This window comes from Camelus bactrianus, chromosome 15, assembly GCF_048773025.1.
Source record: "Camelus bactrianus isolate YW-2024 breed Bactrian camel chromosome 15, ASM4877302v1, whole genome shotgun sequence".
Taxonomy (NCBI): domain Eukaryota; kingdom Metazoa; phylum Chordata; class Mammalia; order Artiodactyla; family Camelidae; genus Camelus; species Camelus bactrianus.
Genome location: NC_133553.1, coordinates 34,840,420 through 34,863,093, shown reverse-complemented (window position 1 = coordinate 34,863,093; position 22,674 = coordinate 34,840,420). Strand labels below are relative to the sequence as shown.

The following is a 22,674-nucleotide window of genomic DNA, read 5'->3' as shown; positions in this document are numbered from 1 at the left end:
GACTCCAATCATAGCTGGAGGGCTCTTTGTGATGGACAAATTCTGGTTTGACTACCTGGGGAAATATGACACGGACATGGACATCTGGGGCGGAGAGAACTTTGGTGAGTTGCTGTCTCAGCAAGCTGGGGCTGGGGTAGGGGTCTCTGTGTCCTTGGACCACATGTGCCTGGGATGAGGGTCAGGGAGATGAGGAGCAAGTCAGTCCTTTGGGGGAAGGCCACATGGGGCCAGAGGAGTGGTTGCCAGGAGGGCAGAGGTAAAGAGGGGATTTCTTCACGGGACAACGTGGATGCTGAGGACTGGGAAGCACGCCCAGGGGGACCATCAGGGGAAAGTTGAGATGCAAAAGTCAGGAAGACCAATGAGGGGCGCCAAGTCCAAGGGCCAGAGGCAGGCTTCAGTTAGGAGTACTAAACTTGGGAATTTGGAGTTGGGAGGAGACTGGGAATAAAGAAGATGAGGAGGAGGATGGACAGCAACACCATTAACATCTGGATCACATGTTGGTGACTCTAGCCACATCGCCCCGCACTGGGTTGATGAGGAAGGTCTGGGTGAATGCTGCAGAAACCCTAGGGGCGTCTCACCCTAATCTTTTAGTGCAGAGAAAGCGGTGGGGGTGGGAGGCTGGATTACAGGTTCCAGAACAGTGCCAGCAGGTGGCCCAGTGTGGTCGCAGTGGTGTTGGGCTGCCATTTGCAGCTATGGGAGAAAGTACAGTCAGAGACCTGCTCGATCTAACCAGTGACACTGACCTACCCTCCAGCTTCCTCGTGTGTTAAAAGTATCACTCGGGGATGCTGCTTGGGGTTGCTGTGGAAATCCATTCAGATGTCTGTAAAACTCCAGCACCATATGGACACAATGTTAGTTACCTCTCCCTCCCTCCAGCAGGGGAGACCTAAGAGATGACTCACATATAAGCTGCACAAGGGCAGGGATTTGGTCTGTTTTGTTCCCGGCTGTCTCCAGTGCTCAGTATGGTGCCTGCTGCAAGGGAGACTTCAGTATCTGTTGAATAAACCACAGAAGAGGAAGAGTCCGGAGTGTCAGCACCCCTTCCCATCTCTGGGCACCAGGGAACGCATTTGGCCTGGCCCCCTGAGCAGCCGGCAGGCCAGGAGAATGATCCATGAGGCTTGCCCGGCATTTAGTGGTAATCCCATACGTTGTCCTCTGCCATTGTTTTTGTCTGTCCCTGCCTCCAGGATGCTTTATGGCTTTCTTCCTCAGTCGCTAAGAGTTATTTCCTGGAAATTTATGACTGTTGGCCTGATCCACAGCATCTGTTCTCCCAAACTGGGCAGTGTAGGGAAATCCATCAGAAAAGTCCATCTCCTGCCATTCAGGGGCCGGCTTGGAAGCTCGGGAATCAGAGCAGAAAACCCCAACACCCACGAACAAAACCCTGAGACTCAGTCTGGGGATGTGATGGGGGTCTTTGGTGTGTCTGAGGTGGAATCTGCCTGTACCGGCCCAGGAGAACTTGGAGCTAGGTATGCCCTTGGCTTCCTCAATGGGGACGAGATTTCTCTGTTTCTGGGCATCTTCCTTCGTGATCTACTCTCACCTTTCCTCCCATCTGTTGAAGCCTTTTCTGCAGCCCTTTGGAGAGACAGGCGCCGTCCACTCTCTGCTTGAACTAACACTGCTTACGATGATGGGTTTGCTGCTCCACAGTTCGGCACATTCTGCCGTTGAGAATTTTCATGTCGAGTGGTTAGAAAATTCTTCTAAGTCCCAGCCCAGCTTCCATCCTTCAGGCCTCGTTCTCCCCTCTTGAGCCACGCAGAGTGCATGTGCTTCTTCCCCGCAGCAGCCCAGGGGGATTCAGGCACCACACTGTTATTCATGATGTCACATTCTGGTCCAGTCCACCGGTACCTTCTCTCTATAGCCATGTTGACACACATCTCACATCCAGGGGCCATCTCCTCTAGTTGGCTTCCCGGTCGTTTGGCATTAACAAGTGCTGATTGGAACAGGGAGGTTGGGAGGGGCTCCTGGGGGTGTGTGACAATCCACAAATTTTTTTTAATCACAAAAAAAAGCACTGCAGACAGCTCTCACAGGGAACACTGTTTCCTCCAGTTCCAACGTTCCATTATGCTACAGCCAGCTTCCAGCACTTTGAAAGCCAATTCTGGATTTTTGTTGTTGTTGTTTAGCGTTTTCAGTGGTGGGTATATCATGTGGACAGTGTCAGTTCTGCAGGTGAGGATCAGGGCTTTGGAGAGTGATGCTTCAGCTGCACAGGACAGAGGGTGCTGAGGGGTGGAGGGACTTCACTTTAGAATAAAGAGATCCCAACTCCAGTGTGCAGCAAGAGGACCCCTGGCCCCCAAGTCACCAAGTCTTGAAGATCCTCTCCCCTCAGCATGCACTCACTTCCATCCCTCTCTACATCCCCGAAATGGTTCTCCATCTCGAGTCTGCTCCCCTCAAAGCCATCCCCCACACTCCTGCCAAAGTGCTCTCTTGGAAATACAGGTCTCTCCCACCCTCCTGGGCCTGGCAGCTTCCGGTGGCTCCTTCCTGTCCTAGGGATGAGTCCCCATTCCTCAGCTGGGTGCCTCGTTGGCCTTGCCCACTTCCCCAGCCTTTAGTCCAGAGGCACTGCCAGCCCCTCCTACACTGCCCAGATGCATCCAGCCATCTGCGGAGACCTAGCCTCTGACCTCCACCAAGCACTGGATGGCCATAGGGCACAGCTCTGGATCGCCCTCACCTCCCCCAGGACTAGGACCTGCCTGCGCTCTGCCAGCCCCCTCAGCTCCCCGCTCTCCTCTCCACTCCAACGATGGGCCTTCCCATGTATTTGTCTGCTTTTCTTTCTGTGCTTACCACCCTCCACCCACTAAACCTGGTTTGAGGATGGAGGGGGCAGCGTGGAAGTGGCAGAGGCTCCTGGCCTACAGACAGCGAGGAAGAGGGACAGGAGGGCAAGGAACTGGGTTCTACAAACAACCTGAATGAACCGGAAAGCTTCTGAGCCCCCAGAAAGGAACCCTCTCTTGTTGACATCTTGATTTTTGGCCTTGGGAGACCCTCTGGTGAGGGCCCAACACTAGGCTGGTGTGGTGATTTATTCCAGCAGCAGTAGAAACAGTTACACTCGTAGGCCTCTGTGAAGATTAATGAGGCCCCGTGCAGAGGCCCTACTTCCCCTTCAGGCTGCGTGCCAGCAGGTTTGTTAGAGGAGCGCAGTGTTGGGCCCTCGGGAGCAGTGGGTCCCTCCTACTTTCTCTTTCAGCCTCAGCCTTTCCAGGTTCAGTGGCTCAAGATGAGAGAAATGGCCTCCCCTGAGAAGAGCTCCGAGTCTGATGAAAAGTCATCTTCTCCCCCTGAATGGGGCTGCTTGCTAAGCCCAGGCCCAGGTGCGATCTCGTGAGGCCATGCTTCCCACAGGGCCTATGGAGTGGTCCAGAGCACTGCCACGACACTCAGTCAGATGGCCCGTGGCCACCACGGTAGGCTGGTGGTCACTGCATGTTCAACTTAGGGGCCTGGGTGCCACCTTGATTGTCTCAGATGGTGTGAAACATAGTTTTGCTCACAGGTTCAAGGCTGTCCTTTGTGGGTCAGTAAGATTGTCTCTTCTTGAGTCCACGTACTCATTAAAAAATAATAGAGCTTTCTGGCCCAGGAGGCCCTGAGAATGTAAAGGTTATTAAAGGAAAAACCGTGTCACCACATTTGTATGTGTGGACTTAGGAGTAACAATAGCTGGATGTCTGTCTCTTTCTGCCCATCACTGTCCCCTCCAGTCCCTTTGTTCTCAATGTTTTGCATTGTGGCCAGAGGTAGAGTGGATAATGCTGTGTAGACAATGGATGTCTGTACCCGGGACATGAGGCTCCACTGAGAACGGGGCCCACTGCCTTCAGTGGAGTCTGTGCCTAGTGCTCCACTTGCCTTTGTCTAGAAACCAGGCTCTAAAGGAAGCCCGAACCTTGACCAGACGGCTGACGAGTGGCGTGTGAATAGCTGTGATTCGGTGCCTGGGAAGGAAGTTGTCCCCTCTCCCCTGAATTCTTGTCTATGGTTTGTCAAGTAGATGTTGGTTGTGGCGAAGGACCAGGGGCTTATGAGTGCTGGTAAAACTGCTGATGGGTTGCTAAGAAGACAGAAGGAAGGAGCTGAGAACAGAGGGTGGGGAGGGCAGTTTGCTCTCAATTATTAATCTGAAGTTGAAAGAAAATCAGGATGTAACAGTGCCCCCAATGAGGATGGAATAATTACACATCTCTCTGCCTGGAATTCAAAGTGGATTTGGGTCTGCGTGACATTCATCACCAGGGGCATTACGCGGGTGCTGAGTCAGTGGGAACCCCCTACAAACTCCCTGCATCGTCTTTTTGCTCCTTCACATAAGAAAGTGATGACTGCAGGAGCTGTGGACTTGGAGGGTGGAGGGTCTGGGCTGTACCTGGAAGTGCAGTGCAGGAGGGGCTGGCAGTGCCCACTGCCTTCCCCCTTGGTCTACAGCCATTCTGACGTACAAGGCTCCAGGTTCTGGGGCCTCTGGATCACAAAACCTTCCCAGAGGCCTCAGCATGTATCTACAAATCACTGGGCAGTCCTGGGAAGGTACATGTCTTTATCCTGAAGTCAGTGGTGTAGATGTGAGTAGGGCAACTCTCTGTCCTAGGTTTTAAGTATTCCACACTGCAGTCATGCCGCTGATCTGAACTCCCCAACTTCATCACCCAGACTGCCTTGACCCTGGCCACAGCACAGTGAGGCACACGTCTCAGATCACCTTGGTTAGGACAATCTAAATTCCAGAGCTGAGAAGCTCTCACTGCATCTCAGGCTGCAGGCTCCTGTGGGCAACGTCAGCTGGCCTGAAGGCGAGCTGGGACAGACAGTTGTCAGGACTGGCTGAAGGAGTGGAGGAGATAGAAATGTGACAGCTGGTTATAGATCTTTCTCTCTTGTTATCCTGTGGTGCCTTGAAGTTAGCATCTTTGTATCCACAGCCATATTGGCTGATGGTGGGTGTTCAGCACTGAGGGAGGTGGAATCAGGGCAAGAGCTTGAGTTCTAGAGTTGGGGGGATGTGCTTCAGTTTCCAGCTACCTGCTGTCAGTTGTCCTATCAGAACTCCTTCTGCATCATAAAATAACACCAACAACCACGGGTAGGGTTGTGAGGATGGCTAAGTTACCGCCCCAGGGAGGACCAGACAAAGCCCAGCCCAGGAGTATATGAAGGGGTCATTCCTCCCACAGCTCATGTTTGCAGAACTAAGATACTCTAAAGTTGCAAAGCACAGACACAGGAAATCGAGGGGGAAGGACAGTTTTCAAGGCGGAAGAGAGTAGGCAGGCTGTAACACGGTATGAGAGGTTGCTGATGGGGGTAGAAGATGTATTGCATCTCAGGGCATCCAGTGCACCTTGACAGAACACAAGGCAGCCACAGAAGTCAGTGCTGGAGACCAGAGGAGAGCTGGGGCTGGCGGGATGGGGGTGAGCCCCTAGCATCAAGTGAATGTCAGGGTGAGATGAGGAAGCAGTGTCAGTAAGACACTCAGAGACGGAGTCTTGGGGTGAAGAATGCCAGGAGCCCATGAGAAGATGGAGAAGGACCAGAGTCAGGGGACCGTACTTTTCCACAGTGGGGCCTGTGTATGACTGTGGCAGAGGGGAGAGGGGGCCAACAGATTCAGAGAGAAGCAAAATTCTGGGCCAAGGAAGCACAGGGAGAGAAACAGGTTTCAGGGGTGTTGTTGAGGGGTGAATTGAGGCACAAGTTGGAGGGATTTGCTCTGCAAATGAGGAGGGACATATGTCTCATTTGAATACGTGAAAGGAAGAGACCGTGGCTGCAGCATATGCATATTTTTGGAGGAAAGCTGGCACAAAATTCATAGGTTATATCCAGTAAGCAAGGCCTCCATCTCTAGTTTTGAGGAATGAGAGGGTTTTCCTTTTTGGGAATGGGAGCAGACGCTGTTTTGAGATCCCAGAAAGGAGTTGACTGGAGCACAGTAGGCATTAGACCTGGAGACTCAGTTGACACGCATCCAATCATAATTCCCTGCAGCAACCCCATCAGCCCCTCAGTGCACCCCTGCGAGAGGGAGAGGTGGGACACTGGCAGCCAGCTGAACTCACTCACTGTCTCCCGCAAACACCAGGCTGGGACCCACGATTCCAGTGATGCCCCAACCAAACGCCAGGTCGCCACGTGTCACAGACCTTTATAGAGGGTCAAAATCTCCAGTGTTGTGTCCACAAATTTCAAGCGCCCCCTGTGGCAGAAGCAGGAAGCTGTAAATGGTCTAGGAAGTTGGAAGTGGGCACAGGTGGGCGATGCCATCGGCATCCACATCTTAAACAGACTGGCTTCAGATGAGTGTTTCACAGTTGTCACTGCTCTTTCAATCACACTTAAGAGTTTTCACAATTGTTCTTGAAAATTGTTTCATTTGATGTCAGCAGCCATCCTGCGGAGTAATTTTATGCTCTTCATTTGACAGGTGACAAAACCCAGCCTCAGTGATGTCAAGCAGGTTTCCACAGGGATGTGGCTAGTGGGTTACTGCAGACTTGGGGCCACTGACCCCAAAGCCAAAGGTCTTCCCGTGTCTCCCCGCCAACTCCATGTTCTTGCCAGCATTTGGTAGCAATCTTGAGATGTCCTTTATTCATCCTAGTGGACATGTTGCCCCCACTCTGAGGGAAATCCACGCTCACTGGGAATGAGCTGTAGCCGGTTTGGGAGAGCACCGGGCAGGCAGGCGGAGTATAGGTGTCAAGGAAGCCCTGCCTGCAGCTCAGGGGCTTTTGCAGGGACACGGGGCAGGCGGCAGAAGGGGACAAAAAAGGGGCTGAGGACAGGTGAGTGGGAGAGCAGGTGAGGATCAGGATGAAGAATTTGTGTCCAAGCACTTGCTGGGGGAGTTGGGATGAAGGAAGACAGAGAGCAGGAAGTGGGAGGGACAGAGGATGAGAGAGAGGACCCTGGGGCAGAAACCCAGGGAGGTGGGGCCCAAGGTGCTGGGGGTGCAGGGCACGTATGGGGTGGGATGGCGCTGGAATCCCCGCTTCCTCATTCCCTGCTTGTGGACTCCCCAGCTCACTTCTAGGGCCCCCGGCCCACTTCCAGGGCAGTCACCTACAGGCATTGGTTTTTCCTGAGCCAGCCTGTCCTCATACTTGAGCTTCACTGCAGAAGCTTTTCCCACCAGTGGCATATCCAGTGGGTGTGGGAATCAGCCTGCCCTGGGTGCAGTCAGTAAGGATGCAGGTGCAGAGAAGTTACAAGCAATAAATCCAGGGAACAGTCGTTCAGCAGTTCTAAACAATGGCAATGATAAGATCGTCCCCCATCACCTTGGTATTCCACTGCTTCCTCCGGGAGCAGAACCGCTGCTCCTAGCCTGCAGTAAGCATCCCCAAGGGAGAAATGCACAGGCCAGCCTCCCCAGCCACCTCGGCTACCACCACCCCGCGGCAGCAGCCAACCAGGAAAAAATGAGTTTGTGTGGAGAATCCCCACCCAGGGAAGCACCCCCAGCAACAGCTTTGAGGCTTCCAGCACTTTCTACGTTGCTCGCAGCTCTGGGCTACGGCCTAGACTTCCTTCTCCAGGCTGGCATTCAGGTGCCGTTGCGGGAGGCAGAATTGCAGTCGCAGCATTGGGAGGAACTGTCCTGGACACCTTGTGCAGGTGCCTCCTGGGAACTGGTCCTCTGTGTCGCATCCTGACCAGGTGACTCTCTAGCCTGTCTGGGTGGGAAACACAGACTCTATGACAGCCTCTTCTATCTGGACCTTGACCGTCAGAAAATTCTCCCTAGTCTAATGGAAATTCTTCGTCCCTGGTCCTGGTTCTAATCCTCTGAGGTCATACGAGCGAGTCCAATCCATGTTCCACACTGAAGCCTTCCACGTGTTCATAAGCAGGTCTGTCACTGCCCCCAGGCTTCTCTGTTCTAGGCTAAAGCATCGCACTTGACCATGCTGGCCCCTGAGTGTTGCCGAGGCGTAAGCACGGCCCTTCACGAGGGCGGGGACGTAAGGCGTTTAGATACGTGGTCATCCGCGGCGACCACTGCCGTGTGAACGCAAACCGCCCTCCCAGGTGTGAGTTATTACCAGCCGCGTTGCAGGCTGGGAAACCGAGTGTGCCCTGCCTGCGGAGCACGCCCTTTGGCCGCGGAGGCGGCGCGGAAGCCTGGCGCCCGAGGCCGGGTACAGCAGGCCCTCCCCGCTCCCCTCGACCTGGCGCCGGGTGTCGGGAAGCTGCCATCCTGTGTTTCCTGTGTCCGGGAGGCAGAGCAGTGATGGCGGGGTGCGTGGCTGTCTTGCAGAAATCTCCTTCAGAGTGTGGATGTGCGGGGGCAGCCTAGAGATCGTGCCCTGCAGCCGAGTGGGCCACGTCTTCCGGAAGAAGCACCCGTATGTTTTCCCGGATGGAAACGCCAACACGTACATAAAGTAAGGGGGCGTCGCAGGGGCTCCGTGGGGGCGGCCGTGGCCGAGGGCTTTTGTGGTGACGGGTTGTGGTTGTCCCGGGGCCTCTGGTAGGCTGCCTGAGTGTTCTGGGGGGACGGGGGTGGTGTGTCACGCCCGCTGGGCCTCTGCCTCAGCTGCGGAGGCCTGGCCTGTCTCTCCGGCTTTAGGCTGGAGGCTCCGCGGCTGTTCTCCCTGGGTGGCTTCCTCCAGGCGTGACAAGACCCCATGTGTGGCCTTTGGGGCTTCAAGTCACGCTGTCTTGCAGGGCTCAGTGCTCCGAGGGTTTTGGGTTATTCAGGGTGGGGGAAGGGCGGCTGGTTTTTGCCGCTGAATTCCAGAAGGTCTGCTGCTCCCACCTTCAGGCCCGGTTGGCAGGGGAAAGGCCCTTGGGAAGATTCGGGAATAGGGACTGGGGACAAGTGGATCCAGCCCACGTGCCGGTGCACAGGAGGGGCCAGGCTTGGGGAGGGCCTGCGGCCCTGGGCTCCTTGCCGGGGAACAGGACTCAGTGACTCAGCGGTGCCCGTGCCCCCTCCCTCCCTTTTCTTTGGCGTGATTTCTCCCGTTGATTTCCCCCTTGGCCTTTTTTTCTCTTATTTGGCCCGTTTGAGGGAGGAGCCAAACACCTCTCTGGGGCTTTTCTCCTGGGCTGTCGCTTTCCTCCCTGGATGGACAGGTGTTGGGGGGGGGGGGAGCTGTGGGAGGGATAACACCGTGGTGGGCAGGGCAGGGCCACGAGAACCCAGCCGGCAGAACGGGGAACAAAGGGAGGGCCACCAAGGCTCTGGGCTTTTTAAAGGGAAAGGTGAGCTGAGGACACCTGGTGTAGGCAAGTGGTGGGGCTATGATGTGAAATGGGGCCAGTCTAGATGTGAGGGGGCAGAGCCTTGGGCTCCAGAACATTCCTTGTATTTGAGACTGGGCCCTGGCCAGGGGGCATCCTACACACCACCAGTGGGTCATTGGGAGGTGAGGGAGATGTGGGGCATGTCAGATTGGGGATGGTTAGGCCAGTGGGAGGAGCTGGCAAAACATCTGACCAAGATGGCGTGGTTACCTAATTCTCTACACCTGCACCAAGCTAATTGCACGGCCTGTGGGAAGACCCAGTGTGACCTTCCCCTTGGAGAGCTGGGCCCTCAGCTCAAGGGGAGACACCTGGAGCTGGAGCCACAGCCTATGGGAGGCCAGAGACTGTCAACATTCTCTGCTTGTACTCCCACCAAAGGGATGCCCCAGGTTCTCCTGGCTTTTTCCTCCCTGTGGGTTTTTTTTTTTTTAATTTCTTTGTTGAGTGCCATAGAAGTCCAATTTCTGTGTAATTTCTCTAGTCTGTACCTTTTGGGAAAGAATACATCATGACTACTGAAATCCTGTGTCTTGGGGTACAGGCCCCTTTGGACTTGGTGGACGTGGCTAGGCTCAGCACTCTGGGGAGACTAGAACTACTGGACTGTGGTAGCCCCCACCTGGGTGACACTGCTAGCTTGCCAAGTGTGTGTATTTTACCTGGATGTGTCCCAGCTCCCTCTCAGATGGCCCCTCCCCAACACCTCCCGTCTCCCCAGGAACACCAAGCGGACAGCCGAAGTGTGGATGGATGAATACAAGCAGTACTATTATGCATCCCGGCCATTCGCCCTGGAGAGACCCTTTGGAAAGTAAGTCTCCCTTCTAGTTGGTTTGTGCAGAGAGTCAAGAGGAGCCATGGCTCACAGGCCCGAGGCGAGTGGTCCCTACAGGCCTATATGCTCAGCTGGTCTCCAAGCCTGTGGTCCCTCCAGGGCCCGGGCTGAGGCTGTTCTCCCTTCATGTCCCTTCTTGCTCCTGTCTGGGAGGAGCAGTAGCAGGCAGGTCTCCCCTAGAGCAGTGCTCCAGCTTTGTAGGGATAGAATAGGACAGGGAAGGGAATTAAATGCCAGATACCATTACATAAGATGTCTCATTAGTCCTCCTCAAACTGAGAAATGGGCATAATCACTCCTGTTTTACAGATGAGGAGACTGAGGCTTTTTACAGTTTAAGGTAGTTACCCTGGCTCACACCCCTGTAGGAGGAGTCTCGGACCACACCTGTCTGGTTCCAAAACAATACGATGTTGTGTTCCCCAACCCAGAGCTGATTTGAGTCGAGAAAAATGGCAGCTTCACTGATATTATCCTTCCCCTTTTGGGGAGAGGCAACCAGTGGCTTTTTGTCATCTAATATCCCTCAGTCATTCTGAGGCTGTTGAGCAGATGGGATTTTTGCAGACTCCACATCATAGGTGGAGCCCATCACTGCTAGAGAAGATGAAACTAGACCCCACCAAAATGATCTATATTCCTAAAACCGTAAACCCATGCTGTCCCTCTGGTTCTCCTGATCAGAGCCTCCTCAGGCATTTATTCTGAGTCCTCATTTAACTTCCGGTCCATTGGCCGTGTCCGTCCACCCCTCCTTTCTTCACTTCCTTCCTTCTCCAGCTTGGGTTCCACTCTTGTTTAAAAAGAGTGTTTAAAAGATGTCCTCAGGTCTTTTGCCCTGTTGAGCATCTGTCAACACTCCCAAGTGAAATTCTCTCAACCCTGGATGAGCCCGACTTTGAACTTTTCTCCCCTCGGCACATGCTGCTGAACAGTTCTGGGAATTAGCCAGTGCTGCTAACACTCTGTGGCCATCATCAGTCTCAGAGAGGCCCTCAGTGGATGTCTTGGTCCCACCACCTGGCCTGGCCAGCGTTTCTTCTCAGTCTCCATTTGTATCGTCTCTGCTCTCCCCAGCTGCTGCGTCTGCCCCCGTCCTTTCACTCACAACAGATGACACCTCTGCTTTATAGATGAAATAGCATCAACTTCCCAGGACACACCAACCTATAAACTTCACTGTATCTGCACCATCGTTCTGTCTCTTTCATCACACAAGGTGTGCCCCCTGCGGTATCAGGGCAGCCCTCTACCTGTTCTCCAGATGCACCCTTCACTCCTACATTCACTCATAAATCAACATTTATCGAGTTCCTACTGCCTAGATTCATCTCCTCCTGCCTGCTGGCTTCTCAAACTTTAATGTACACACAGATCTCCTGGGGATCTCGTTAAAATGTGGATGCTGGCTTGGTAGGTCTGCATTTCTAATAAGCTCCCAGGTGATGCTGTGCTACTGGTCTGAGGACCTCAGGAGCAAGGTTCCAGGGCGATGGTTCTCAAACTGCCCGCACATCGCAATCACCAGGGGAGCTTCAAAGAATACTGATGCCTCTACTCCACCCCCAGAGAGTGGATTTAGTCTGGGCTGTGGCCTGGGCTATGGAATGTGTAAAAGACCACCCCCCACCAGGTGATTCTTATGTGCAGATGGTGTGGGGTCCACTATTCTAGGGGACTTTGTCCTCCGTGCGCCTTCTCTCTCCCTGATCGCCAGTCTCTCTTCTCTTTTGCATGATTCCCATTAGCATTTAAATTTATTCTGTATCTTACACAGCTTTTAAAAAGAAAAGAAGAGAAGGAAAGAAAACAAACTACAAGAACTCTTTCTCAATCCAACAATGCTTGTCACCTACACCCTGTCTTCTGCTCCTTCAGAGCCAAGCTTCATGAAAGCTGCCTGCATCGCTCCCCCAGCTCCTCTCCTGACTGTGATCTGAGGCTGTGCCCTCCACCCCTGCTATCACTCCCACCTGGCCCACCCATGACTCCCTGGGGCCCCTCACCTTCCTCTGTGTTATCCCACTGGTACGAATCTTCTCGCACCTAACCCCCTTCAGGCGCACCTCTGACCTCTGGGTTTCCAGAACTGCAGGCTTGGCTCTTGTCCCGCGGTGCAGGTTGCCCTCTCCCAGGCCCCTTTGCGGGGGACTCTCCCCATCCTTATATGTTGGTCTTCCCTGAGACCTGTCATAAGCCCTCCTCTCACTCCACATTCTCCCTGGCATCAACCACCGCTTGTGTGCTGCTCACATTTGCATCTCCATCCCTAACCTGCACCTTGTCTCTGAGCGCCATCCCTTGGATCCAAGTAGCAGATGGACATCTCTGCCTGGGTGTCTCCCAGGGTGCTCCAACTCAGCAAGTCCTAACTGAATGCATCCTCTTCGTTCCTGAACTGGCTTCTCACCCCAGGTTCCCCATCTCCGTGCACACTCTTCCTTGCATCTTGTTGTCCGAGCCAGAAATCTGCATGTCCACCTTGACCGCACTCTCACATCTAAACAATCACCAAATCCTGGAGATCCTGCCTCATTCATGCACTGAGCATCCGGGTTCTTGCAAATACTGAACATTTACTGTTCAGAAATACTAAACTTAGCATTAAAAAAATGTTATTCCTGCCCTCTTGTTGATTAGAGTCTGATGAGGAAATGTGGTTAGTGCTGAATAAGAAGTCCTAGTCCCTTGAGAGCACCTGGTCCCATCTCTGGGGTGGAAGGAGGTGAGGCTGGACAGAGCAGGGCCAGTTCTGTGTGGTTGCCCAGGAAGGACAAGGTGTAAAGGGAACTCAGGCAGGACTGGTGGTGCAGACAGAAATGGAGGGACTTGCACCTGTCCCTATTCTCCATTCCTTCCCCCACTTCTCTGCCAGAAAGCATGGTCAGTACCTTGGTTTCTACAGCCGCCTCCTATCCACCCTCCTAGCTTTGCCCGTCAGATCCGTTCACCATAAGTAAGATGCTCTTAAAGGACGGGCATCACCATGTCATGCTCTGCTGAGAACCCGTCTTTGGCATCCCATTGCCCTTAAAGCCCAAGCTCCTCCCCCAGACCCATTATGGTCTGTGTCTGTCCTCTCTACGCCCCCGCTTCCCTTCTCCTCCCATACATATTCTAGCTTCCTGTAGCGCTGCTCCTGCCAGCGGAACCCTTCCCACTTCACACACACTCATCTCTCGTGGCTCTTCCCTGCCCTTACCAGGGCCTACCACCTCACCCACTTTGTGGCTTGTCTAGGCAACGTCCCCTTTCCTTCCAGATTCCAGCTTCCACATTACCACCTGACCACCACCAACCCCAACAAGCAAAGCGCCACCTCTGAGGGGCTGCCACATGCCCCGCAGGCCCAGCCCATGTCCACATCAGGTTGTGAGCACTTGGTTCATTCATTACCCATCTCTTGCTTGAAAGCTTACCATCACATCCCACATTGGGCACAATGGCACAAAATAGGTCCTCAGTAAATGCGTGATGAACAAATACATGACCACGCCCCAAACCAGCTAAAGAACAGGGTTTTCTGAGGCTGGAGTGGTCTAGAGGAGGGGGATGGTATTTCAACATCTGAAGCCAAAGAGAGATTTGTGAGTAAGTAGACCCAGAGCCCCGGTGATGAATTATTAACAACCCACTGAATGTGCTTGTAGCCTTGTTTTTAATGAAAAGGAAAAAACACCCTCAAATTCTATGTTCAAATAAAAGCACAAATCTTCGGTGCCATTACTGCACCATTGTGAGATATCACTAAGTGTTTCCATAGTTCTGTCTGGAGCTCTCAGTTGATTTCCCCAGCACCCTCTGGAGAGACGTGGGCGCAGAGCATGAGCACAGCCTGTGTTTTGCACTTCCCACCCTGGGTGCGTGTGACTGGTACCTGTCTCTGACACAGCTATATTTTGTCTTTGTGTCTACCCACCCCCGTCACCCCAGCATTGAGAGCAGAGTGGACCTGAGGAGGAATTTGCAGTGCCAGAGCTTCAAGTGGTACCTGGAGAATGTCTATCCAGAACTCAGGTACCTCCCCTATGGCCTGAGCCTTGGTTGGCTGCAGGGAGACTCAGCTGACTCAGTCTGGAGAGGGGACCGCCTGTGGCCATCTGGATGAGGGTTTTTAAGTACATGGAGGTCTGAGAAGACCAGTTAACTCCTCTTATCCCTGACACCCGAAGAGGAATTACATTAATCAGTAGCATGAGGGACTGAGGTCGGCTTAGCAGTTATTTCTTAGCTGTGGGGGTTTGAGCTCCGAGGTGTGACCTCAGGGCATGGACTCACTAACCCTGATTCCGGTCCAGGCTCCAGACTACTGGGTCTTTCCTTGCTGCCTTGTTCCTAGTGGTACCTCCCCTACCCCCAGGCCCTGAGCAGTACAAGTCATGGTAGCACAGCCCAAAGCAAAATGCCCCTGCTGTTCTCCCAACACTGCCTGACCTCTCTAGTGGCTGCTGGTGTTACATCCAAAGAGCCGTGGGTTCTCATCCGTCCTGTGGCTTTCCTCTAGAGTGCCTAAGGATGCCTCCATCCAGAAGGGCAATATCCGACAGAGGCAGAAGTGCCTAGAGTCTCAAAAGCAGAAAGACCAGGAGATCTCCAACCTCAGGTTAAGCCCCTGTGTCAAGATCGAAGGCAAGGATGCAAAGTCCCAGGTAAAGTCACTGGCTGGGGATACTTGAACGTGTGCATGGACTTAAGCCTCTGTGACTTGCTTTTACATGACATCAGGTGTCAGTTATACCCAGAGCTCAGCAGCAGAGCAGGAGAAGCATGAGCCCCCTTACTCTGGGGCTGGGTTCACTCCATTAGGCCTGAAAATGCACGGACTCTCTGAAAGATGCCTCACCAGGCAGTTTAGCACCGATAGGAAATTGCCATGAAATTAGCAAGAGTTTAATGAGTGTGTCATTGGTGTCCAAGCTGCTGGCAGTAAGTGTGGGCTGGGTGAGGCAGGGTGGGTGGCACAAGTAGCTCTAAAGTAAGAGATGCAGAGAGAAAAGCATGCTGCTGGGTGTCACTGCCTCCAGGATGCAATGCTCGTTCTGTGAGTCTGCCCGCCGACTTAACCCTGACTTCCAGGTAGTCACATCAGATGTGGTAAAACCATCCCCACTGTCTGCCGCCCCCATCTCTGGGCAGGGCCCTTGATCATCCCTGTCTGGCTCCCCCTGTGCTATCTCCTGCTTCCCCCCAGTCTGGAAGGACCTCCCTCACCCCTCCTCAGAAAGGTTTACTTGTGCCTTAGCTGATTCATCAGCACCGTGGGTCAGTATCCTCCCCTCTGAGGATGGAACTCTTTTAAAAGTTGCTGACAAACTCACAGCCTGTCTCAACCTCTGTAACACTTGGCCTTCTGGATGCATTAAAGCACATGCATCTCATAACTTCCTTCTTGGCTCTGTGACACTGTGTGATCCTGATTCTCCTGCGTTCCTGTTCTTTCCACCTCTGGTTTTTTGGGTTGTTTTTTTTTTTTTTTCCAGCTCCTCTCCCCAACTCTCATACCCCTACAGTGCATATTCACCAAGGTTCTCAATTCACTGTTCTTTTCTCTATAAATGGTTTCTTGGAGGTTTTATCCATGCCTCCAGCCTTGGCAACCTTCTTTGTTTTGACACAAATTCTTATCTTCGTCCATCTGTGAATTCATTCATTCATTCAGCAGACATCTACGTTCTCTGCTGACTGTGGAGATGCACAGGGAAAGCTGGGTTGCAGCCCTCCATGGCACCTCCAGGGATCTAATGCAGAAAGAAGGAAGTCAGCAGCCATTGCCATATAATCTCTGTCCTGGATAGAGCTTGGCCCACAGTGCTATAGACGTGCAGAGAGAGGGTATCCAGCTTATGCACAAGGGTTGGAGACATCTTCCCAGAGGACCTGAAAATGAGCTGCATCCTGAGAGATGAGTAGAAATAGGACAGATCAGGAAGGGGAGAAAGGGCAGGCCGGGAAGTCCAGCGTGGACCAAGGCCTGGGGCTGGGAGGCAGGCTGCCTTTGAAAGGCTGCAGGGGACTGTGATCAGAAGGGTGGGATGGTGAGGGAGCAGCAGCAGGTGAGGCTGGAGAGGAGGGAAGAGGCACATCATGGTGCATCCCAAGCTGAGGAGGCTGGGTTTTATCCTCAGAGGGAGGAGGCTGTGAGACTCCAGGACAGGGCTCAGGGGTGGCGGGTTTACACTTAAACCTCCCTCCTGAACCCTTCATCTCCCACGCTGCATGATCAGGTGAGTCCACAACCATGACAAACGCCTCTGAAATTCAAGCCAGCAGGTGGCTCCAAGCCCGTGTCAGGCACCCCGGCCATCTCACCATCCCACACATTCTCTCCAGGTGGCCGCCTTCTTCTAAGCGCTGTGCTTCCAGTCCTGTCCATCTCCCGTGGCTCCTCTTTTTCCTACATCCCCCGTTCTGGCAAGTCCCATCACTTCTTCCCTCAGAATAGCTGCTCTTGGACCCAGCGTTCATTTCTTCCTGCCAGATCAGTGGTCCTCGGCCTTGGCACTATTGACATTGAGGCCAGATCACTCTTTGTGGTGGTGATGGTCCTGTGCACTGTAAGCTGTCTAGCTGCATCCCTAGTCTCTGCCCACCAGATGCCAGTAGCACCCCCCACACACCAGTCGTGCCAATCAAAACTGTCTCCAGGCGTGATCAGATGTCCCTGGAGGACAAAACCACCCTGCTTGGGAACCACCGTTAGATTATGACCACAGCCTCCAGCAACATGCAGTCACCAAACCACCGTTCCCCATCACTACACAGCTTTCAGTGTCTCCCTGTTGTCTACTGCAAAAATTCGCACCTTTGGCCTGGCATTCAAGGCCTCTCACCACCAAACTCCAGCTTGCCAGGACTTCTCCAAAAATTGTCCAGCGGGACACGGGAGGGGCTGTCTGAGTCAGACAGGAAGAGAGAAGAGAAACACCACGGGTGTCAGTTTTACTTTGGGTCGGCTGAGAATGTGGATGACACCATTTGCTCAAGTGGCGTTTTGTAAAATAAGTAGATAACGGACTTCCCTCTCTTCTCAGTCTGTTTGTGTGGGCTCTGCTCGTGGGGGGTCACAAATAGCAAGAATGTTGTTGCCCCCTTTCCCTGGGATAGGAGTTTGCCTCATCTGTTTCTAGCAAAGCAGGGTTTTTTTCTGGTACCTAATGTGATTGGCTGCATAAGAAAGTGGGAGGGGGAGTGATGGGATCTCTGGGTCTCAGGGAGGGACCTCCAGTATCCCAGCCCCAGGCAAAGGTTGCCGGGCCTCTATTTGACTGGAGGGTGGTGGTACCTACTGTAGCCAATGTTCTGGTGGAGTGAGAAAGGGGAGGGGAAAAGGCTGTCATCTGTGGGAAATTAAAGTGGATCACACTAACAGTCTTCAAGTGAGCAAAGAGTTCTTTTCTGGAAGAGAGTGCCAAACTGTCACTCCTCTCTGCTTTGGAGAGAACAGTTGGGTTTGTGTGGCAGTAGTGTGAATTCGGGATCTCAGAAGAACACACTGAGATGGAAAGATGTTCCATTCATTTCAACAGATGTCACCATGTGTCAGCGGTGCACTGGGCACTGGGCTGCACACTGGGGAGCAAGATGGGCTGAGGCAGACTTAAAAAGTACCCCTCCTAGCAGGGCCTGCGGCCAACAGCAGGCCTGGGATGCCTGGCCCAGCGTTCTGAAGGCGTGACACCCATTGATAGGAATCCACATAACTATTTCAGCTAGAATATTCCCCCAAGTGTGTGCGCGTATGTGGTGTATACACCCTCTCAGGACTGATGGATGTTCCCTTTCTCTTCCCTTCCGTGTTCCCGCCTCCTCCCTACATGCACTAGTGGCCCTGTCTTCCTGCCTCCCCTTATGCAAGTGCACTGTGGCATCCGGGGTTCCCTCCTGCTCTCCCTGCTTGTCCTGCCCCTCAGCCTGGCCGCAGGGAGTTGCATCTGCCCCTCAGACCCCTTCGTGTGACCCATTCAGCCTTCCCTCCTGCCCCCACCTCTCTGTCTCTGAGAGGACATATCAAGGATGTGACATAAAAACCCGATTAATTAGGTATTACTATTCTCCTCATTTTACAGATGATGAAACAAAGGCCTGGAGAGATTGTCCAAGGTCGTAGACTAGCAAGTGAGGAAGACAGGGTTTGGGAAATCTAGCCACCACCCCATAGCTCCACTGTTGCTGCTGCTGGAGTCATGGCTGGTTCTGGGCCTTTTTATTCAAGTTCAATTGCTGGAGATGTCTGTCACTGCGATCCCTCTTGCAGGTTGTAAATATTAAAAGTGTAGATCAGCTCTCTCCTGTCAAGGCAAGAGATCCTTCCTCTTGACCAGTTCCCAGCGCCAGCCCCTATGAGAAGGGAAACCAAGGTCATGCCCCATGTCAGGACAGGGAGGGGACAGATCAGAGATTAGGCTCCTCCCCTCACATTAATGGAAAGGGGGGCAAGAGTGTGAATGGAGGCCCATACTCGAGGACTCCACACCAGACCAGGGGACGCAGAGGCACTGGTTTCCAGCCTGGGATGCCTCCCTTTTCTTCCTACCCCTGCCTCTGTTTCCCACCGTGAACTCCCAGCCCACCTGTCTCTCACTTGCTCACTCCCCTCTAGACAGTCCCGCTAGGGTCAAGGTGTATGTACTAGGGATACAGTCCACCCTCTGGAACAGACCTGGGAGCAGAGGTCCACACGGGTCCTGAAACCAGGCTCCCGTGTTTGGGTGGGGGATTTTAGGGTCCTCGATGTGTGGGGTGAAAGAGCAGCCGAGGGTAGGGGTCAGGAGGTCTGAGTTCTGCTTCCAGCTGTGCACTCACTCTCCGGGTGGTGTGTCCCTGGGGACACGGGTGTTCTTATTGTTGAGAAGAGACCACCTGACCACGACTGTCTTCTGACTCCGGTGCTGGCTCATGACCCCACTCCATCCATCCCACAGCCCCATCCATCCCTCATCCCCCCTTACGTCCCTTTCTTGGTTGGCTTGCCAACCTCAGAGCCAAATGTCTAATCTGGGCTGCATTCAAGATGGCGGCACCCAATGCCTTGGGTGAGAAACAGGAGAAACACACCATCCGTTTGTAAATGCGTTAAGCCCCAGAAACCTCCAGGGTAACGAGTTCCCTCTCAATTGTATTGGATTCCCTAGAAAAATATTTGTGAAAGATAGAAAGAATACAGGTGCATCAGTCTAACTGCTATCCTAATTTAGAGAAAGGGAAGAAGTGTAAATTTGAAACCTTGCAGTGAACCCTTCCAGCTGCACCCCCAGCAAGTCAGGCTACTGGCTTAGGAAGGATGCATACAGGCAGCTGGATAGCCTGAGTCAGGGTGATGAAGGTCAGAGCCCTTCCCCCAAACCTGGACTCACATCAGCACCTCTCAGTGAGTCTGCAACCACCTTACTTCCCTGCCTGATACGAGCCTCTGCTGCCCGGCTTTCTCAGCACGCTCTTGGGAATAGCTCTGTTGCAGCCACCTCTCCAGCATCTCTCCTGGGAGGCAGAGCAGAGGCAGTGTTTGGAGGAAGCTCTCCAGGGCCGCCTGGCCTCCTGCTGGCTTCCTCCATCATCACAGTCAGGTCGCAGGCAGGAGCTGAGCACTTGCTCTGTGGCTAGCACCTTTCCGGACTCGTGTAGGGGTTAGCGTCTGTAGTAGGGTCTGCTGTTGTCTTCATTTCACACACGAGGGGACAGAGGCATAGAGTAAGTAACTCAGCCACGTTTATGGGGTTAATAAACAGGTGAGCCAGGATTCCAGCCCCGGCAGTCACTCCAGAGCCCAACAACATAACCCAACACCATACGTGCTAGGTATGGGTTTGCAATCATATGTGTAAGTGTGTTCTTACAACTTAGGAGGAAAGGACAGGATGGCCTGGAAACACAGACCCCGAAAGGGAGTCTAGCGCAGATCCCAGTGGAAGGAGAGGAGTGTGTCTCAGAGCCGCCCCTGGTCAGAGGGCCTCCAGCGGGGAGCAGCGAGGTCTGTGCCTGCAGCTGATGAGGGTCCCCCGCACGGCCAGTCAGTGCATCTGGGAGACCCCACAGTAGTACAGATGTACCAAGGGGTCAGCTGAGCTAAAGGTTCATTCGAACCTTCTCGCTCACTGTCTACATCTTGTCTGAAGAGGGATTCCAGGCATTTTGGGTGGACTGGTGCATCACCCAGTGTGGCCTGAGAGGCTGGAGGCCAGCCTGTGGCCCTGGACGCACTCAGCTCAGATCCCGTCCCACCAAGGACGTTCCACATTCCCAGGTGACCCCGGGGTCTGCCCCTGGCATTGCCCAGAGTAACCACTGCCCTCAGTCCCCTGTCCATCAACACACGCTGACCTTCCAGGGTGGCTGTGACGGTTATGTAACAGTGAGCATAAAGGATCTAGAACAGAAGCGTCTCTTGTCACAGAGCTATTTCGGCTGTCTCACCCCAGCACAGCATCCCAGCCACTGCATCATCTCCGTGTTTACTCTTCCTGCCCAGAAGAATTTTTGAACGAGGAACTTGCCACCATCAGAAAATGACCTGGGCTCCTGCCTTAATGAAAACCCAGCCTCCTCACTTCTCTCCACATCTAAATGTTTCTCCATCCTCACCGAGCCACCCCTCTTGCCCACGTGTCAGAAAAATACTGCTGACAGGGACCCTGCTCCACCAGGCACGGGGCCGAGGGTTCCACTTGCATCTTCTTGTTGAATCTTCACAACGACCCCGTGAACCACGTCCTGGTGGTGCCCCCATTTCATAGATGGAGTAAACGAGGCTGAGAGAAGTTGACCAAGGCCACCTAGGCCACACTCGAGTCACACCAGAGCAGGCTTTATACTGCTGCCTCCAGAGACCAAGCATTTAAGGCTAGGCTGTTTCTCGCCTTCAGCACCATTGACACCGGTCCCGGATGCCTGCTGTGGGGACCGTCCTGTGCACTGTAGGATGGTCAGTGGCACCCCTGGCTTCTACCCGTTAGTCATGAACAATACCCCCTCCCACCTAGTCCTAACAGTCAGAAAACGTCTTCCCTGGGGCTGAGGGGTGGATAGGGGCAGAATCACCCCAGCTGAGAAGCACTGCCCCGGGCTAATTGCTTCTCGTCCACCAGAGGTGGCTCTAGGTCATTCTAAGATCAGCCCCTGTGCATGGGCCCCTGACTTAGCTTCTCCAGAGACTTCTGGCCTGGACCATCCCCTCCCCATCCTCAGTTCTCCTCATCCAGGGCAGGAGCAAAAGGGCTGGAAGGCCAGGAGAGGACCCCCTCCTTCTCAGCCCCTTACCAATCCATCTCAGTGAGGGGAAGGCGAGGCTGCTCACACCACCTTCAGGATGGCCTCTGGATTACCTTCCATGGGTCCAGCTATGTCTGTGTGCTTTAGGGGTGAGGGGTTTGACTTCACCGGGTCCCTAGATGGAACTGTCCGTGCTCACCGATTGCAGCCAGGCCAGCCTGAGCAACCAGTGCTGCCTTCTTGAATTCATTTCTGACTCGGAGATTCGGGTAATAAAGCCATGCATCACCGGCCACTCTGGGAAGTCTGGCAGGCCACAGAATGGGAATAGGAAAACCTCTTTTCACTTCCTGCCCCACCACTCCTGCCTCCTGCTTCCTCTCCCCTCTGTCCTTGCAGATGTGGCCACAGAGCTGCATTCCTCTGGGGGATTGTGAGGTGGAATTATTTCGGTGCTGGTAAAGCACAGGCTAATGGAAGGTCCAGTGAGTGTCAGGGCTTCCATCCCTGTGTCTGCCTGTGCACACACTTCCCTGGAGGGTCTCCAGGTGGTTTCCTCAGGCCCCAGCCTTGGTGTCCCATATACATTCCTTCCCGAAAGGCGTTTTTGGGTGGGGTGTCTCAGTGTCAAAAGAACCACACTCCACACCCACCCCCATGCTACCCCTAGCATTTCTGGTTTTTGAAGCCCCTAAGATATTAAAAGAAATACCAAAGCGAGCTTGCAGAAATTGTGGTATATTTTAAGTTTTTACATTTAATTCATTAATGTTTTTGACATAAGAACACAAAGCTGGGGTATTGTGATTGTAAGATAATTTCAGGGTTTATTTTTAAAAGGCTAATTCATGGTTCACTGCAAGCTATGTGGTCAGGTAATGGGGCAGAGGGACGAGCCTCATCTTCCTTCCATGTGGATGACTGTGTGTTCAGCCTCGTTTCCAGACAGATCAGAAGTCTCCCATTGAGGCCTATTGTCCAGTGGGCCTGGGCAAATGACCCCCAGGTAGCCCTGCCCTCAAACCTGGGTCCTTCTCTCCCCTCCCCACAGGCTAAGGAATTCTCTGGGCCCAGGACCAGCGTCTGCTTTCTACATCACATGCCAAATTTGTGGGACCCCAAAACCCACCACCCAAATGACCTAAGCCTGGTTTCAGGACCTGTGTGGATCTCTGTCCCCGGGTCTGTTCCAGAGGTTGGACTGTGTCCCTAGTACACACACCTAGACCCTAAGGGGACCATTTATCAAGCTGGGAGACGCAGGCTGGGAGTTCATGGTGGGAGACAGAGGCAGGGGTGAGAAGAAAAGGGAG

General features: G+C 53.5%; 1 protein-coding gene across 4 annotated transcripts in view; it reads left to right on the top strand.

The window, feature by feature from the left end:
* The window catches only part of GALNT14 (polypeptide N-acetylgalactosaminyltransferase 14), a 257,205-nt gene that overhangs the window by 165,090 nt on the left and 69,441 nt on the right, over positions 1-22,674 (top strand). For 3 of the 4 annotated variants that reach the window (XR_012511842.1, XR_012511843.1, XM_074378671.1), the window contains exons 9-13: positions 1-104; positions 8,327-8,453; positions 10,040-10,132; positions 14,090-14,173; positions 14,661-14,805. Coding sequence is in view for 2 of the 4 variants with exons in the window: in XM_074378671.1 (XP_074234772.1) it covers positions 1-104; positions 8,327-8,453; positions 10,040-10,132; positions 14,090-14,173; positions 14,661-14,805 (553 nt within the window). In the remaining 2 variants the exon portion in view is untranslated. The remainder of the gene's footprint in view (positions 105-8,326; positions 8,454-10,039; positions 10,133-14,089; positions 14,174-14,660; positions 14,806-22,674) is intronic. The other variant, XM_074378672.1, reaches the window with a different exon arrangement.